This window comes from Pongo pygmaeus, chromosome 6 (genome assembly GCF_028885625.2).
Source record: "Pongo pygmaeus isolate AG05252 chromosome 6, NHGRI_mPonPyg2-v2.0_pri, whole genome shotgun sequence".
Taxonomy (NCBI): Eukaryota; Metazoa; Chordata; class Mammalia; order Primates; family Hominidae; genus Pongo; species Pongo pygmaeus.
This window is the reverse complement of record NC_072379.2, coordinates 100,339,031-100,357,633: the sequence shown is the minus strand read 5'-3', so window position 1 is coordinate 100,357,633 and position 18,603 is coordinate 100,339,031. Positions and strand designations below refer to the sequence as shown.

The window sequence follows — 18,603 nt, the reverse complement described above, 5'->3', positions numbered from 1 at the left end:
GCAGGGTGCACTCCAGAGGTGGCTCTGGTCTCAAGATGGCACCATGCTGCAGCAGCTTTTCTCACAGGGAGTGGTTGGGTGGGGGAGGGGAGTGTGCACCTTGTGCTCCTAATCTGGGGCAGTGCAGCTGCATGAATTCCTGGCAGCTCTCCAAACTGGGCTTGGGGCTTGTAAGGACTGTGGGATTCTCCTGTAGTAAGGACTGTAGGTGTTTGCAGTGGCAGAGGGGGCTGGTAGGGATCTTCTGCTTACCTTTTCCCTGAAATGGGAAGTCCCTCCTGACTCTGGGCTGATCCAGTCTGGGTTGGGGAGACAGGGCTGCAGTGGCCAGGTACTTCCATGCTGCCCTTCAGTCTCACGTGCATCTCCAGTTTCTCGCTGCACCCTAGTACGCTCCCATTGACACTCAAGCTGAATCTTAGCTGTTTATGTGATGCCTAGGTTCTTTCTTATGGGGGGGATGAGTGCTGGGTGTCTCTAGTCAGTCATCTTATTGATGTCACCCTCTGAAATTAAAAATATTTAAATCTTAAATTACTCTTTTTTTTTTTTGGAGACGGAGTCTCGCTCTGTCACCAGGCTGGAGTGCAGTAGCATGATCTTGGCTCCCTGCAACCTCTGCCTCCCGGGTTCAAGGGATTCTTCTGCCTCAGCCTCCCGAGTAGTTGGGACTACAGGCACACGCCACCACGCCCAGCTAATTTTTGTATTTTTAGTAGAGATAGGGTTTCACCATGTTGGCCAGGATGGTCTCGATGTCTTGACCTCGTGATCCACCCATCTTGGCCTCCCAAAGTGCTGGGATTACAGGCGTGAGCCACTGTGCCTGGCCTGAATCTTAAATTACTCTTTAAGTAGTTGAGTTATTTGAACACCATGGCTTATATGTTCTCACAATTTAATTTCCTTAGAAGGAATTGAGGTAACTTTTCAAATAGATCAGAACAAGAAGAAAGTTATTTTAGATAAGGAATATTACCTGGAGTAGAAGGCAGGCATGAAAGTATATGGTATATTTGTGAACCTGTGTAGCTAGAATGTAAGGTATGTGTAGCTAGAATGTGTGGATGGGAGGTTGGGGAGGGCGGGTAATTGAAACTGTGTGAAACAAAGTAGAGATGATAGATGCTACTGACTCGAGAAATAATAAATCTATGGTCAAATTGTAAAAGAAGGGTTTTGAATACAGTGTTTATTAAACTCTTTTCTTCGGCAGTGGGAGACTAGAGATTTTTAAGTGTGAGGTCAGTATTTTAAAAAGATAAGTGGTGAAAGTAAAGCAACAATAATAGATTGTTAGTGTAGTCCTGGTATTAGATATCAGCTTGTACCAGGTGTATGGTAGTGGGGCTGGAGAGAGATCATATGAGAGAAGTTTGGAGGTATGATAAATAGGTTATATTAATTTATTCAGTCATAATTATTGAGTGGTTTCTGTGTGCCAGGTATAGAATTGATAGTGGTGGGAGGTGGGAAAGGGGAGGAAACAAGAAAGATTCTAGGGTTCTTTCTTGGAAAATTGAGCAGATAGTAAAAGATGAGATTTGAGGAGGGAAAATACATCCTTTTTTTTTGTTTTGTTTTTTCTTGGAGGTAGTTGTAACAAATTCATGGAAGAGCTTAGTTTATGATCTTGTGTTTTTTGCTTAGTATCTTGAGTTTATAAAAAGAATTGAAACTGGGTATCCTCCCTGTACTTCCTTTTGTTAGAAATAGCAGAAGTAAAAGTGCAGCTGTTGTTAGTTTAGAATCTCATCTTAGAATATTTAAATTTTACTTTTAGGCTGGAGTGCAGTGGTGCAATCTCGGCTCACTGCAACCTCCACTTCCTGGGTTCAAGCAGTTCTCCTGCCTCGGCCTCCTGAGTAGCTGGGATTACAGGTGTGCGCCACCATGCCTGGCTAATTTTTGTATTTTAGTAGAGATGTTTCACCATGTTGGCCAGGCTGGTCTTGAACTCCTGACTTCATGATCTGCCCGCCTTGGCCTCCCAAATAAATTTAACTTTTTAATTGAGTCAGTAATGTAAAAGATTAAGTACTTAGAAATAAATGTTAAAAGAAGTAAAATGGCAAGCACAGTGGCTTAGGATTACTCCTGTAATCCTAACACTTTGGGCTGCCAAGGTGGGAAGATTGTTTGGGGCCAGGAGTTCGAGGCCAGCCTGGACAACATAGCAAGACCCCCACCTCTACCCAAAAAAAAAAAAAAGTTAGCCGAGTGTGGTGGCACACACCTGTAGTCTTAGCTACTTGGGAGGCTGAGAAAGGAGGAACACATGAGAGCCCAAGAGTTTGAGGTTGCAGTGAGCCATGATTGTGCCACTGCATTCCAGCCTGGGTGACAGAGCGAGCCTCTGTCTCTAAATAACAACAACAACAATAATATAAATTAGAGATTTCTGAGTAAAAATGAAGTAGGGTCACAGATTTTTTCTTCACTAAAACCAAATTAAGGGAAGAGTAGATGGTGGGTTGAAGAAAGAAGGCAGAAATGGAAAGAAGCTGACAAAAAAGGGGTATCTGTAGCTTTATACCAAATACATCAAAAAGTGGAAGGTAAAGAAAGAATGAGAAGATACTAGTTGTATATGACAAGGCTTCTAATCCCAGCCCCATATCCCAGAAACAAGACAAAGGAAAGAGGAAGCCTACAAAATATTGCGATATCTCGTTCATACTTTTAGAGAAGTAGACCTAGGAGGTGAATAGGAAGCAAAAAGTCAAGGAAAAATCCTTGAGAAGACCCTACGTACCAGCGCTGAGCCTCAGCAGAGGCAACAAGCGTTGGCATTTTGAATGGTACTCTGAGTTAAGGGCAAGAGCCAAAGCCCATGAAGGTAGGCTGGATCCCTGACTAGGGAGATCAGTCTTGGTACAGGACATTTAAGGACACCTCAGCAATGCCTGTGCTCAGTCCAATTTTAGCTCTTCCTTTTCTGTGTCGTTGGATTATAGAAAAGTAGATTAAGAGTAGTCCCTAATTCTCAAACTGAAGTTTGTGTGTGTATGCATAAACGTGTACACAAAAATAAAAATGGCCCCATCTAAGATGAGAAAGGTGTTAGGGGTGGCCGAGCAGAATCTTGGATATCAGAGTAAATAGGAGCTGAGGATAGCAGTTTCTGTATTAAACGTGATAAAAAAAAAATAACATGGCAAATCTACAAATATAGGAGAAAAATAAACGAAAGAAGTAACTCTGAAAAGACTGTCCTAGGTAAGAATAGCTGATATCCCTAAAATAGAGACTTCAACAAATGGAACAGAAAAAGTATTGAGAAATAAAATCCAGACAAAAGCTTTTGAAATGAAATGTGTATTTGCAGATTGACAGGCACACTAAATGCTAGGGAAAAAAATATGAAATGATTAAAATTGACCATATCCTAGTAGTTTTTAACTTCAAAAATAAGGAGAGAATTATTTTGGTATCCTGGCCAAAAAGAGAAAAAAAAACATGACCTATATACAAAGAGAAAAAAATTCAAGATGGAGAATTATGTTGTTATCCTGGCCAAAAAGAGAAAAACATGACCTATACAAAGAGAAAAAAATTCAAGATGGCTGAATTTTGACTTCTCAGTTATTGTCAATTCCAGAAGACAATGGAAAAATGTTTACAAAGTTTTGACGGTAGGAAGTTGTGAACTAGAAGTATTATACCCAACAGTATCAGTTAGATTTCTTTTGGCTGCTAATAACAGTGGCTTAAACTACAAGGATTTATAATCTTGGGTACAAGAAGTATGGAAATAGTCAGTCTAGAACTAGTATGGTGGCTTCACCCAAGGCAACCCAGGATCTTTCCTATCTATGAACACACCTGGTTTCTAGTCTCAATGGCACTGTCCATGGTGGCTGCTGGAGCTGTCGTCATTAAAATAACATTGAAAGGATCAGGAAAAGGGAGGGGAGAAAGAAGAAAAGTGCTTTTCCCAATTACAAGTACTACCCAACACTTTTGGTGGTGTTTGGAGCAGAACTTAGTCTTGGCCACATCTAACTGCAAGAAAGGTTAGGAAAGGTCTTTATTTTGGGCAACAGTGTGCCAGCACAGTTTTCAGAAAGGATGGTGGAATAATGAGTGTCAATTAGCAGTCTCTGCCATGCCAACCAAGTGGTTAATCAAATACACAGGAAGCAAGCAGATGTTCTCTGACATGTAAGAGCACAGAGAATACAGCACTCCTTTCTTGAAAAATACTGCTTGATGATTAAATCAAGTCAACCTCAAATGAAACAAAATTAAATAGTGATGACTTCAGGTATGGCAAAGACATCTTAAAAGGGCTGAGGCAGGCAGATCACTTGAGGTCAAGAGTTCAAGACCAGCTTGGCCAACATGGTGAAACCCTAAAAATTCAAAATACAAAATTTATATAGGAAAAAGATAGCAACATATATGTTTGGTACTATCTGCTAAAAATACAAAAATTAGCTGGGCGTGGTGGCGCGCACCTGTAATCCCAGCTATTCGGGAGGCTGAGGCACAAGAATTGCTTGAACCCAGGAGGTGGCAGTTTCAGTGAGCCGAGATTGCACCACTGCACACCAGCCTGGGTGACAGGGCGAGACTCCATCTCAAAAAAAATAAAATAAAATTATAACTCTAGGCTGATCGTGGTGACTCACACCTATAATCCTAGTACTTTGGGATGCCAAGGCAGGAAGATTGCTTGAAGTCAGGAGTTTGAGACCAGCCTGGACAACAAAGTGAGACCTGGCCCCACAAAAAGTTAAAAAATAAAAAATATTAGCCAGGTGCGATGGTGTCCATCTGTAGTCCCAGCTACTCGAGAGGCTGAGGTGGAGGAACACTTGAGCCCAGGAGTTTGAGGCTACAGTGAACTATGATTTCACCATTGAACTCCAGCCTAGGTAGCAGAGTGGGACCCTATCTCCTAACAAAGAGATTATAGCTATAGGGGTTCACTTAGATTTTGTAACAGCACAAAACACTTTAGTACAGGTATAGAGAGATGTTACTTGCCTGTAGTTTTTTCTTCTTAGATTATGTATCATCTTCTAGCCCAAAGTACACAGACTATGCATTGGTTCCATTAAGGAAAATAAAAATTACAAATTTTTTTTTATGACTGGTATAATAGAAAATGTATAGCTGTTTATTAGACCTTATTTTGCATTTCGTTTAAAATTACAGCTTTGACCATAAAACGTGTGGTGTTTATTCTTTCAAATATTTCCATGAAATATTATCCTCATTCCGGTTGAAAAATTAAAATTGTTCCTATAAGTTGTAATAATTTATAGGTCACGTGATTACAAAGTAGGAACCCTGAAACTAGTAGAAGATTTCATTCTTTCTGTTTAACTTTTGTATCATTATGAAAGATGTGATTTGAACCTTAGCATTTATTACCCTTTTACGGGCAGAGCAACTTTGTTCCCAGTTTTCAAGGTCTAAAAATTTCTTGTTTTGGTTGTGGAGAAGGCAACTGAGTTACATTTAACTTCAGCATTTAGGAATGGTGTTAGACTAGACTTTAACTTATTTTCATTGTACCTTTTGGATCTGAAATATGTAAAACCTTTTAAATCTTACGTATTGGTGACTGAGTGACATGTCAGTAAATAAACGAACCATATTTATTATACTTCATGATATCTTTGTACCCCTTAGTGTTATGAAAAAGTATGTTTGTTTATGTGCATTTTGGGGGAGTACAGGAGTTGGACAGGTAGAGTTTTCAATTCTAGCCCTTAAATTCATCTGTGGTGGTACTTTGGCAGCTTTTTAATATGGTGTGTAAACATTTGTGTTTAATATAAGCGAAAAGTTTTAGGAAAATTCAGAGATAATAAAGACATTGGACTGCTCTCAAAGAGCGTGTGGATGGGAGGTGGGGGCACATACAGATAAGTACACTAAAGTCTATATAAAACAATATAGTAAGTATATAGCAGTCCCCCTTATCTGTGAGGGTTATATTCCAAGATCCCCAATGGAAACCTGAAGCCACAGATAGTACCAAACCTATGTTTGCTGTGTTTTTTTCCTGTATATACATACTTATGATAAAGTTTATATTATAAATTAGGTACAGTAAGACAGGGTCCCCAACCAGTTGGTCTGCGGCCTGGTAGGAACTGTGGGCTGCACTACAGGAGGTGAGTGGTGGGCAAGTGAGCAAAGCTTCATCTGTATTTACAGCTGCCTCCCATCACTTGCATTACCATCTGAGCTCTGCCTCCTGTCAGATCAGCAGCGGCATTAGATTCTCATAAGAGTGCGAACCCTATTCTGAACTGTGTATGTGAGGGATCTAGGTTGCATGCTCCTTATGAGAATCTAATGCCTGATTGTCTGAGGTGGAGTTGAGGCAGTGATGCTTGCGCTGGGGAGCAGCTGCGAATACAGATTAACGTTAGCAGAGAGGTTTGACTACACAGAGACCATAATAAATAAATTGCTTGCAGACTCATATCAAAACCCTGTCAGTGAGTTGAGTGCTTCATTTGTACAGCTGCATCTGGTGACAGGCTTTAAGTCAGAATCCAACATTTAATTTTAGTCCATGCATGGCCCGCCCATTATTTTACTTACCTTGTCCGTCCACACTTCTTTCTCACAGTGGGCACTTACCTCAGTCACAGACTTGGTTAAGCCCACAAGCTAACCTTAGCCAAAATGAGTAAATAACAAAACATTACTAGAGAGCTTCTTTGTAAAGGGGGAAGACCCAATGATGAGACAGCAGAAGACTCTAAGACTGCCAACAAAAAGAAAGCTGCATTTAAAAGAAAACAGCAAGAGTCCCACTTAAATTATGGGTTCATTGCAATAGGTGATTCACATTCTCTAGGCCTGCTTTGTATATGTGGTGACCGGCTGTCCAACAAGCCATGAAACCTTCAAAAGTGCTTTGTCATGTGGAGACCACTTATCCTGCATTGAAAGACAAGGCTTTGGAGTTTTTCAAAAGAAAAAAACGTGAACATGAAGAACAGAAGCAATTATGGAAGGCCACCACTTCATCAAATGTGTCTGCACTGAGAGTATTATTCTTAGCGGCTAAAGCATTGCTGAAGCTAAAAAGCCATTTACTATTGGTGAAGAGTTGATCCTGCCTGCTTGCTGTTAAGGACATTTGTTACGAACTTTTAGGAGACGCTGCGGTTCAGAAGGTGGCACATGTTCCTTTTTCAGCTAGTGCCATAACTAGATTATTTGATGAAATAGAGGATATTGAGGCACAATTGTTAGGATTAATGAGTCACCATGGTATGTAATCCAGGTTGACAAGTCTACTGATGTTGACAACAAGGCAGTAATGCTTGTTTTTGTGTGATACACTTCTCAGGAGGATGTGCATGAGGATATGTTATGTGCCCTTTTGTTGCCAACCAATACCACAGCTGTAGAACTGATTTGGTAATTTTGTGTTGGTATATGCATGAACAGAGTGGCTGCCATGACTGCACAGCTTTCTGGTTTCACTACTTGGGTCAAAGAGGTTGCTTCTGAATGCGAGTCTACGCGCTGTGTCATCCGTAGAGAAATGCTGGCTAAGCACAAAATGTCACCGAAACTTAACCAACATTTTGCAGGATGTGATTAAAATTATCCACATTAAAGTACATGCCCTTAGTTTATGTCTGTCTGTGCAGCTCTGTGAGGAAATGGATGCAGAGCACACACAGCTTCTCTTATACACAGAAGTAAGATGGCTTTCTAAGGTAGATCACTGGCCAGAGGTTTTGAGTTACAAGGTCTCTCCAGAGATTTTTTTTTTTTTTTTTTTTTTAGAAAAATAGTTATCACTGGTAGCACATTTCAGTGATGCAGAATGGGTCACAAAACTTGTTTACTTGTGTGACATATTCAACCTGCTCAAAGAACTCAGCTTGTCACTTCAGGGGAGAACAACAAATGTGTTCAAGTCAGTAGATAAAGTGGCTGCATTCAAAGCCAAACTGGATTTGAGTGAACATGGAGGGATTTTTTTGACATATTTCAAACATTAACAGAGATTTTGAAAGAGACTAAGCCAGGACCTTCTTTCTCCCAGCTGGTGCATGACCACCTGTCTCAGCTTTCAAAAGTGTTTGAGCATTACTTCCCAACCACAGAAGACCCCCGAACTGGGAAGTAATGGATCCACAACCTGTTTGTGGATAAGCCAGCTGTATCGACTTTGTCCGTGCTAGAAGATGATCAACTGCTTAAGGTCGCAAATGATGGTGGCCTTAAAAGTATGTTTGAGACAACTTCAGATCTCCATACATTCTGGATTAAAGTCAAGGCGGACTATCCTGAGATTGCCACAAAACACTGAAAAGTCTGTTTCCATTTCTAACGTCGTATCTTTGTGAAGCAGGGTTTTCTGTAGTATAGTTAACAGCAACCAAAATGAGATTATGGAATAGACTGGACATAAACAATACATTTTGGGTGTCACTGTCTCCCATCATCCCCACATGGGACCATGTAGTTGCAGGAAAACAACCTGAGGGCTCCCACTGATTCTATGTTATGGTGAGTTGTATAATTATTTCATTATATATTATAATGTAATAATAATAGAAATAAAGTATACAATAAATGTAATGCTCTTGAATCATCCCAAAACCATCCCCCCTACCCCGGCCATGGAAAAATTGTCTTCCACAAAACCAGTCCCTGGGGCTAAAAAAGGCTGGGGACTGCTGCAAGTAAGAGATAGGTAATAACTAATAATGAAATAGAACAATCGTAACAGTATACTCTAATGAAAAGTTATGGAATTTGGTCTCTCTCTGTCTCCAAATATCTTATTTTACTGTACTGCAGTTACTGCAGTAACTGAAATGTGGAAAGCAAAGCCTTGGATAAAGGGGGTGCTACTCTAAGGGGAACACAGAACAGGATGAGAAATATTAAATGGAAGAATTTGGGAGAAACTTACAGAGAAAGTGGAATTTTGGAAGTCTTGTCAAAATCTTCCTTGTTTTAGAAAGAGAAGTGTTAATTTTGGCACAGAGGTAGAAAAATTTTGAAAGTATGGGATGGTTGAAACAAGATGTATAAGAAGATGATGAGCAATAATGTTGGACAATTAAGGTCAGATTGTAGAGAGTCTAAATACTTGTGGATTTTATTTTGTAAGCAGCAGAGAATGATACAAGGTTGTTGGAATGGAATAATAATATGAGGGTCTGAGGAGATTTATAAAAACTACCTTTAACAAATTAAAAGCTCTTTAGGGCCAAGCACAGTGGCTCACACCTGTAATCCCAGCACTTTGGGAGGCTGAGGTAAGAAGATTGCTGAAGACAGCAGTTTAAGACCCGCCTGGACAGCATAGTGAGACTCCATCTCTCTCTACAAAAGATTTTAAAAATAGCCTAGTTTGGTGGCATGCAACTTTTTGTGTGATATACTTTTCAGCAGGATGTGCATGAGGATATGTTATGTGCCCTTTTGTTGCCGAGTCTAGCTACTTGGGAAGCTAAGGCAGGACGGTCGCCTGAGCCCAGGAGTTTGATGTTACAGTGAGCTATGATCAAGCCACTGCACTTCAGTCTGGGTGACAGTGAGACCCTGTCTCTAAAAATAAAATAAATAAGATATTTTTTATTTAGTTTAACAGTTTCTACTATGTTAAATTCCATATATGTAACACTAATTTAAGTAGTAATATTAATGTTTTTGGGTGTGTTAGAATTCAGAGGAACTTCTGTACATTATTGGAATTGGTGACATGAGAGGAAGAAGCTAGAGCAAAATTAATACAAGTAGAGGGTTTATTTGAATCAGGCTTGAGGATTGCAACTGGGAGCACAGATTTGAGTTGCTCTGAATATACCCTCTGATTAGCAGCAGTTAAAAGTGCATTTTTCCAGCCTGGGCAACATAGCCAGACCTCGTGTCTACTAAAATTCAAAAAAATTAGCCAGGCATCATGGTACATGCCTATAGTCACAGCTACTTTGGGGGCTGAGGCAGAAGGATCACTTGAGCTGGGAAGTCGAAGCTGCCGTGAGCCCTGATTGTGCCACTGCACTCCAGCCTGGGCAACTGAGTGAGACCTTGTCTCCAAAAAAAAAAAAAAATTGTTTTTTTTTAAACGGAAAGAAGAAGCAGTTCCTGAGTTGTTTACTGAGAATTTATGTTAAAATAACACAAACTGTTGATTGGCTATACATTGTTCTTTGTATCACAAATTCCAGAAACATGAAGATAAATGGGTGAGGCAGCTAGTCAGGAAGAAAATGACTCTAAACAGTTGCCCCCAGGCTTGGGTGTAGGGGCTTGACTGAAGTCTTATACTCACATGTCTGTGCTTGCATACCTCACATGGCTCAGACTGCTCGGAGCTCTTTTTCTTTTCACACAATTATTTAACCTTTATTGAGTTGTGGAATATTTGGCTAGATGGCACCTGGGGAAAACTGAGGTCCAGAGAACTCAGTAACTTATTCAAGAGCACATAGCTCTTAGTATCAGAACTTGGATCTAGAACCCAATTCTCTTGATGCTTAGTCATTGCTTTTTTTTTTTTTTTAATGGATCTCTGAGTGAAAAAATTCACTCTTTTTTTTTTTTTTTTTTTTTTTTACCCAAATGTGTTTTTAATTATAGCATTAACAAAGATAAAGCAAAATCAGGGAAGTACAAAATAATTACATGCGAGTCTAACAAAATAAACATCATTTGTTCTTAGAGTCTATGGACTTCCTCTAAACCTGCTGTTTTTCCAAATATTGGACCTTTTCCTCTTTACTAGTTTTCTTTTCTTTTTTTTTTTTTTTGTTAAGTATTTATTGATCATTCTTGGGTGTTTCTCGGAGAGGGGGATATGGCAGGGTCATAGGATGATAGTGGAGAGAAGGTCAGGAGATAAACACATGAACAAAGGTCCCTAGTCATTGCTTTTTATCTGCTGTACATCCTCTACCATATATTACAGTGTACTGGTACTTAGAGACAAAGAATGATGCCACATTTTTTCCTTAAGAGTGTTTACATATGACCAAGTGACCTGTGTGGCCACATACTGCTTTACATTTCTATTTAAATTACAGATTTTTGAGCATATGTTGGTGCTAGAAGAGAGACATTAAGCTTCAGCATTTTTTAGTCCAAGGGAAAGCTGGCCGGGTACGGTGGCTCATGCCTGTAATTCCAGCACTTTCGGAGGCCGAGGCGGGCGGATCACCTGAGGTCAGGAGTTCGAGACCAGCCTGGCCAACAGGATGAAACCCCGTCTCTACTAAAAATACCAAAAATTAGCCAGGCGTGGTGGTGGGCGCCTGTAATCCTAGCTACTGAGGAGGCTGAGACAGGAGAATTAGACAGGAGAATTGTTAGGCTGAGACCTAACAATTGGGGTTAGGGGTTCTGATCCCTGTGCTGTGGAAAATTTGGCTGTAACTTTTGAATCCCCCAAAATTTAACTACTAATAGCCTACTGTTGACAGGAAGTCTTACTAATAACATAAACAGATAACACATATTTTATATGTTATATGTTTATATACTATATAATTACAATAAAGTAAGCTAGAGAAAAAGTGTTATTAAATTGTAAAGAAGGGAAAATAGGCTGGGCACGGTGGCTCACACCTGTAATCCCAGCACTTTGGGAGGCTGAGACGGGAGGATCACCTGAGGTCAGGAGTTTGAGACCAACCTGACCAACATGGAGAAACCCTGTCTCTACTAAAATTACAAAATTAGCCAGGCGTAGTGGCGCATTCCTGTATTCCCAGCTACTCGGCAAGCTGAGGCAGGAGAATCGCTTGAACCCCAGGGGCAGAGGTTGCGGTGAGCTGAGATCACGCCATTGCACTCCAGCCTGGGCAACAAGAGCGAAAACTCCATCTCAAAGAAAAAAAAAAAAAAGAAGAAGAAGAAGAGAAAATACATTTACTATTCTTTAAGTGGAAGTGGATCATGATAAAGGTCTTCATCCTTGTCATCTTCACATTGAATAGGTTGAAGAAGAGGAGGGGTTGGTTTTGCCTTGCTGGATAGCAGAGGCAGAAGAGGTGAAGGAGGTAAAAGGGGAGGCAGGAGTAGCAGGCACACTTGGTATAACTTTTATTGAAAAAATCCACATATAAGCGGACCAGCGCAGCTTACCCACCATGTTGTTCAACTGTATTTGATTGAGATTCCGTAAAGGCAGACTTAACATACCATCTCTTCTGTACTCATCTTTTCCCACCACCCTGGTCTTTGGCATTTTGTGTGGAAATCAATACAGTAAATAAAGACACATGCACACATGTTTATTGTGGCACTGTTCACAATAGCAAGGACTTGGAACCAACCCAAATGCCCATCAGTGATAGACTTGATAAAGAAAATGTGGCACATGTATACCGTGGAATACTATGCAGCCATAAAAAAGGATGTCCTTGGCAGGGACATGGATGATGCTGGAAACCATCATTCTCAGCAAACTAACACAAGAACAGAAAACCAAACGCTGCATGTTCTCACTCACAAGTGGGAGTTGAACAATGAGAACACATGGAGACAGGGAGGGGAACATCACACACCAGGGCCTGTCGGGGTGGGGGGCTTGGGGAGGGATAGCATTAGGAGAAATACCTAATGTAGATGACAGGTTGATGGGTGCAACAAACCACCATTGCACGTGTATACCTATGTAACTAACCTGCACATTCTGCACATGTACCCCAAAACTTAAGGTATAATAAAAAAAGCAAAAAAAAAAAAAAAAAGAATTTCAGATATTTTGTTAAGGTGTGACAATTAAATCTATGTCAAGGATAGTGTTAGCTTAGAGTTAACTGCCTAATGTTATGCCTGCAGTTAGCCCTATGGTTTTAGGATTGGATTATTTCTAAAGAAATAAAGATTATGCATCATAATACCCATCCTTGTATCAGATCAGTTGATCAAAAAAAGATTAAGATCCTCTATTAAAGGTCCCCAGTAAGTTTTTAATGCTTTTTTCTGTAAATAAACTTTAATATGATAATTTAACATTAAACCTGAGCTATCGTGACAATACAGACTATGAACCTGTGTTCCTGGACTGTCATAGAATCAAAGAAGTTGGAAAGGCTTTAGAAATAATCTTCATTATTCCTGAAATAATTTGACTTGTTAATCCTTGTTGATTATACCCACGTGTAATTTGGGTATCATTGAGTGTGCTTTGTCAGATAGCCGGTTCAGAAATCTCTCTCAACATGCTGTAAAACCTGTTTTAAAAATAGGTATGAGCCATTCAGTGTGACTGAAAGGTTGTTGACACAATGGAAAAACTATTAAATGAGTTTGCACAGAAAATCACCATTACTGAAGAAGGTTTTTTTATTTTAAACAGAAAATTCGTTGAATTTTTATTTCTATAGACCCAAATAAATATAGTTTAAAATATTTAGAACACTTTATATAACTAGAATACTGTTAGATTTTTGGTATTTATCTAAGTGTAGCTTGGTAAACAAATATATAAAGTCTTTGCGATTATTTTCTTGTGAGGCAGGCAGTGTTTTTCAAACTTTCATTTGAGCTTTTTCTTTTAAAAAATACTATTATTTATATGTGAACATTTAAATATTCCCTAAATATATTAAGTATCTGATACGTTTAATAGGGTGATAAAATCCTTTCACATTTTGTATATGAAATGCATATTATTTACATTGTTGGGGGTTAGGAAAGAGGATCTTTATTTTGTTAGATAGTCTGGAATATTTGTCAATAAAGATTGGGTAAAGTGAAAAGAGGGTAAAGTGAAAAGTTGATATTCTCATTTTTTTTTTTTTTTTTTTACCATTTTTCATAGTTTGCTTGAGGGGACAGGTTATAACCAATCTGGAAAGCATTCACAGTTGTCATGACAAACAAATATAATGAAGGTGTAGTGTATATTGAATAGACCCCTAGCAAAATCAATGGGGAAAACCTCTGGGATACAAGGTGGTTGAAGTTAATAAATCATACTCCAAGGCTTCCAGGACAGAAAAACAAAAATGGGAGATTTTAAATCAGTAAGGGAAAGCTTCCTCAAAAAACCCTCGTGAGAGAAATGAAGATAGCCACACCTGACTGAGAAATTAAGTGGAGGTGAACTTCGAAATCTGTAAATAATCCATGTGTATGTAATTGAGAATTGACACTGTGACCTTATGATAATTGGATAGCTATTTTTATTTTCAATGTGAACAAAAACTGATTGCATGTATTTCTCTTTAAACTGCTATGTTTAAAAAAGGAAATATAAATACTTTTAGTTCCTAGATTGGGGAATTTTTTATATGAAAATTGATGATAAAAATAATTATAATTGAAAACCTACTGTATGTCCTGGAGTGTGGCAGGCATCTTATGTATATTATTTATTGGTCACAAAGATCCTATAAGGGGTGGGGAGGTACAGTTATTTCTAGTTTATAAGTGAAAGAAACAGGTTGAGAGAAATTCCGTGACTTCTTCAATATTACATAATAGACAGTAGAGCTAATATTTGAATTCAGGTATTTTGACTCTAACCTTCTTTTCTTTCCATTATGTTAGGCCGTTTGTCAGGAATTTCAAAACATAGTTTGCTTGAATTTGATCAGTTAGAGTCACTAATATCTTAGGGAAGGTTATAAAATAATTTGGTTTATAACAGTCAAAAATACAGGCATTAAATAAATTCTGCTTTAAATTTTGGAGGTTTATCATCTAAACATTTGAACTTGTTGATAATTTTTATTGTATCTGAATCTTAATATGCTCAAAAAGCTTGCATGCTCCCACTCATGCATTCTCCCGAGTGGTATATAAAACCTCTGGTACTTTGTTTACTGAGGCAAACTAGTGGTAGCGTTTCTACAGTTGCAGATCTGTATGTGCTAGGATTGGCTCAGCAGGGTGCTTTACCTCCAGGATTTCCCTGAAATCATCCTGTGTGTCCTTGGATGATCCTGGTTTGTAATGACTTCTGCGACCAATAACTGCTTTTGAACCTGTTTTAGGCTCATCCTTAACACTAGACCAGAGGTAACCTCTATGCCAGTGTCATCTTATGACTAAAATAGTATTCTGGAGTTGATGGGAATCAGTCTCAAATAACCTCTAGGGTTAAGGAATCATTAAGTTTAGTACCAATCCTGTTTTAGGCAAACACAGAAAAGATGCTTATGAAATGGTTTTTTGTATTTGTCTTAGTTTGATTATTTTTAAGAGATTTGCAGAGTTATAGAACATATCAGCAGTTTTAATCTGTTTCTTGTAAGTTACAATTCAGTAGCTTAATTTTTTTCAATAAACTTTTAGGGACTGTATTTTATAAACTGAAATATTAAAGTTTTTTTGATCTTTGAGGATTAATTTTCATAACTACTTAAATGACAGTTAGCAAACTGTGATATCTGGGAAGTCTTTAGTTTTAATTATTCCTGTGTATTAACTCTAATATTGGCTTAGTATTTAACATAAATACTTTTTGGCTTCTTGGGTTATTTTAATTCAGTTTTGTGTTTACTGAGTGTCAGGGAAAATTAAATATCATTATAAATTCTGTCATCTCTCTTAAGCCATCCTTTAGCAATGGTAACTGACACTGGTTTTTAGAAAGAAACTGCATTATTGATTAAATGAATTGGTTTCTTGTATGTGGATTTGTAGATGAACAATTTCTGGTATAACCTAGGAAATTCTGAAATTTCTTTAAAAGATTAAAAAAAAACAATTCAACCTATTTTGTAAGAAAACAAGTGTTATTTATTCACGCAAATAGAGCTTTCTATTATTGTGGCAACTGATTTTTGTTTACTTAAGAGAACCTGTTGCTAAAATAGTAATGAGGAAGGGTGTAATATAAGTCTTGTCATACACCCCTTGCTCTGCAAGTAACCAGAGTGCTATGTCTGCATGCTGTTCAGTCTCCTTTTGGAAGGTGGAAATATAGTCATTTGTATGTTTTTCTCTCTTGCGCAGCCTAAAATGACCAATGTGTGATTTCAGTGGAATAAATGGCGTCCAAAGTCACAGATGCTATAGTCTGGTATCAAAAGAAGGTAAGTTGATAGTCAAAACTTTTAGCTTTCTGAATGTTTTAATTTCAAAAATACATGTTTATTTCATGCTATAGATGTTAGGATTTTGAGTGGGAAAGGAAGATTATTTTTATTTTCCTTGTACTTATTTTACTTCTAAATAAATTGGAAAGATGATGCTTAAAAATATTTTTTCTCTACTTTTTACTCTACAATAGCAAAGTAGCTAGATTAATTATAATAGAAAGCAAATCTCCAGGAGTGGATAAAATTAGCATTTTATAAAAACATTAACACTTTCCTTAGTTTAATTTTTTAAAAGAAAGATTAGCAGGGCTGTTATATAACTTATATCAATAGTTTTTAATTTATTTCTTGTAAGTTACAATTCAATAGCTGAATTTTTCAGTAAAATAAAGTTTTGGGAATTCTATTTTACAAACTGAAATATTAAAGTGTTTATTTTGATGTTTTAGCATTGTCATACCTACTTTAAATAGCTGTATCATCTTATATATTTCAGAATAAGGTTTACCAATGTAATGTTTATAAAGTCCAAAAGAATATAGGCATTTTTTGACAATACAATAAACTGTTTACTCCTAATGAGTGTTGTTTATATTCTTTAAAATTTATGTTGTTTTGTGTAATACCTTAGATCTTTTGTGTACATAGTGAATTATATTTGTGTTCACGTTTTAAAACATTTTTATACCTTATTCTTCAGGTCTCTATTAACAAAATATAATGATACATTTAAAGCTTTTCTTATATGGGAGAAAAAACAGACTTTTTTTTTTTGAGATGTAGTCCCTCTCTCTGTCACCCAGGCTGGAGTATAGTGGCACGATCTCGGCTCACTGCAACCTCTGCCTCCTGGGTTCAAGCGATTCTCTTGTCTCAGCCTCCCAAGTAGCTGGGATTACAGGCATGTGCTACCATGCCCGGCTAATTTTTGTATTTTTAGTAGAGACAGGGTTTCGCCGTGTTGGTCAGGCTGATCTTGAACTCCTAACCTCAGGTGATCCGCCCGCCTCAGCCTCCCAAAGTGCTAGGATTACAGGCGTGAGCCACCGTGCCCAGCCAAACAGATGATTTTTAAGTTTTATTCAATTGAAAATAAGTGATAATTAAAACACTTTAAAAGTTAGACAAACTAAGAATATGGCCTTTTTAAAAATATTTTTTGAGACAGGATCTCGCTCTGTTGCCCAGGCTTGAGAGCAATTGCACACTCATGGCTCACTGCAGCCTTAACCTCTTGGGCTCACGTGGTCCTCCTACCTAAACCTCCCTTAGTAGCTGGCATGGGATTATGGTCTGTTTTTAGATGTGTTATTTGTTTTCTGGGTAGAACATGCCACAGGTATATAATTACATTTTTCATATGAGGTACTTTACTGGAAGTATTGATATTGATATACTATTAATTGTCTTTTGTGTTTGTTAGTGCCTCCTTTTAAAGTTTTACACTTCCAATCAAGTTAAAAATCAGTCTGCTTAGCTAAAGAGCTAAATAAAATTGTAAGTTAAGGAAAAGAAAACAAAAAAAACTTTAAAAATTTTCCTGTCTATATCTTTGAAAGTTTTTCTCTTTCCTAATTTCTATCTATCGGAATAATAAACATTTTCTCTGTTTGGCTTTTTACATTAAACACTTTAGACTTTACCGAAGATCATTTATAGAACATACTTGATTGACCTTTCTTGGGATCAGAGGGTTTGAAATATTATACTCAGATTCAGTTAGCCCTGTAACTGAAGTTAGCCCTGTGACTGAAATGACCCTCTTATCCAAGGGTCATTTACCTGACAGCTTTGGATACGTGCAACCAAAATATTTTCCAGAGCAACTACAGGAAATGTCATAAAATATACTAGCAAATGTAATCACATATTCTATTATATATATATTTGTTTATTTTTGAGACAGGGTCTCACTCTGTTAACACGGTCTGGAGTGCTGTGGCACAATCACGGCTCACTGCAGCCTTGACCTCCTGGGTTCAAGTGAACCTCCCACCTCAGCCTCCCAAGTAGCTGGGACTACAGGCATGTGCCACTATGCCCAGCTAGATCTTGTATTTTTAGTAGAGACGGGGTTTTGCCATGTTGCCCAGGCTTATCACATAAATTAGGGAGTTGCCAGAACCATTAACTGGATTTGATTTGCTCTATTTTTTTTCCTTTTGCTTTTAAATTTAATTTTATTGAAGAAATACATGTGAATACTTTGAAAGATTAGTGTTTCAAGGATTATTGCAAAAAAAAAAGCAGCCTGCAATACTATCCGTCCCTATCCTTACCTAACCTTTGAGTTTTGCTCCCCCAGAGGCAATCATTTTAAAGTCTTTATAGCTCATTGATTCTGAAACCAAAGTTCTCCCACTCCTCATCCTAATAACTTTTGATGGAATACTGGCATTTATGGGTAGGAGTCAGAGATACAAAATGTCATACAACATTCTAAACTAGGATTGGATTGACTGACTTTTTCTTTAAAGGGCCAGATAGTAAATAATTTAGGTTTTGAGTCATAGGTCTCTGCTGCAACCACTCAACCTTGCCTTGCCATTGTAGCACAAAAGCAGCCATAGACACTATATAAAATTAATGAGCGTGGCTGTGTTCC

At 38.0% G+C, this 18,603-nt stretch overlaps 1 protein-coding gene across 6 annotated transcripts in view; it reads left to right on the top strand.

Moving 5' to 3' along the window:
* PHTF2 (putative homeodomain transcription factor 2) overlaps positions 1-18,603 on the top strand; it is a 160,894-nt gene that overhangs the window by 25,987 nt on the left and 116,304 nt on the right. For all 6 annotated transcript variants that reach the window (XM_063667679.1, XM_063667680.1, XM_054493974.2 and 3 more), the window contains exon 2: positions 15,913-15,992. In XM_063667679.1, coding sequence (XP_063523749.1) covers positions 15,948-15,992 — 45 coding nt within the window. In that variant the 5' untranslated portion in view covers positions 15,913-15,947. The remainder of the gene's footprint in view (positions 1-15,912; positions 15,993-18,603) is intronic.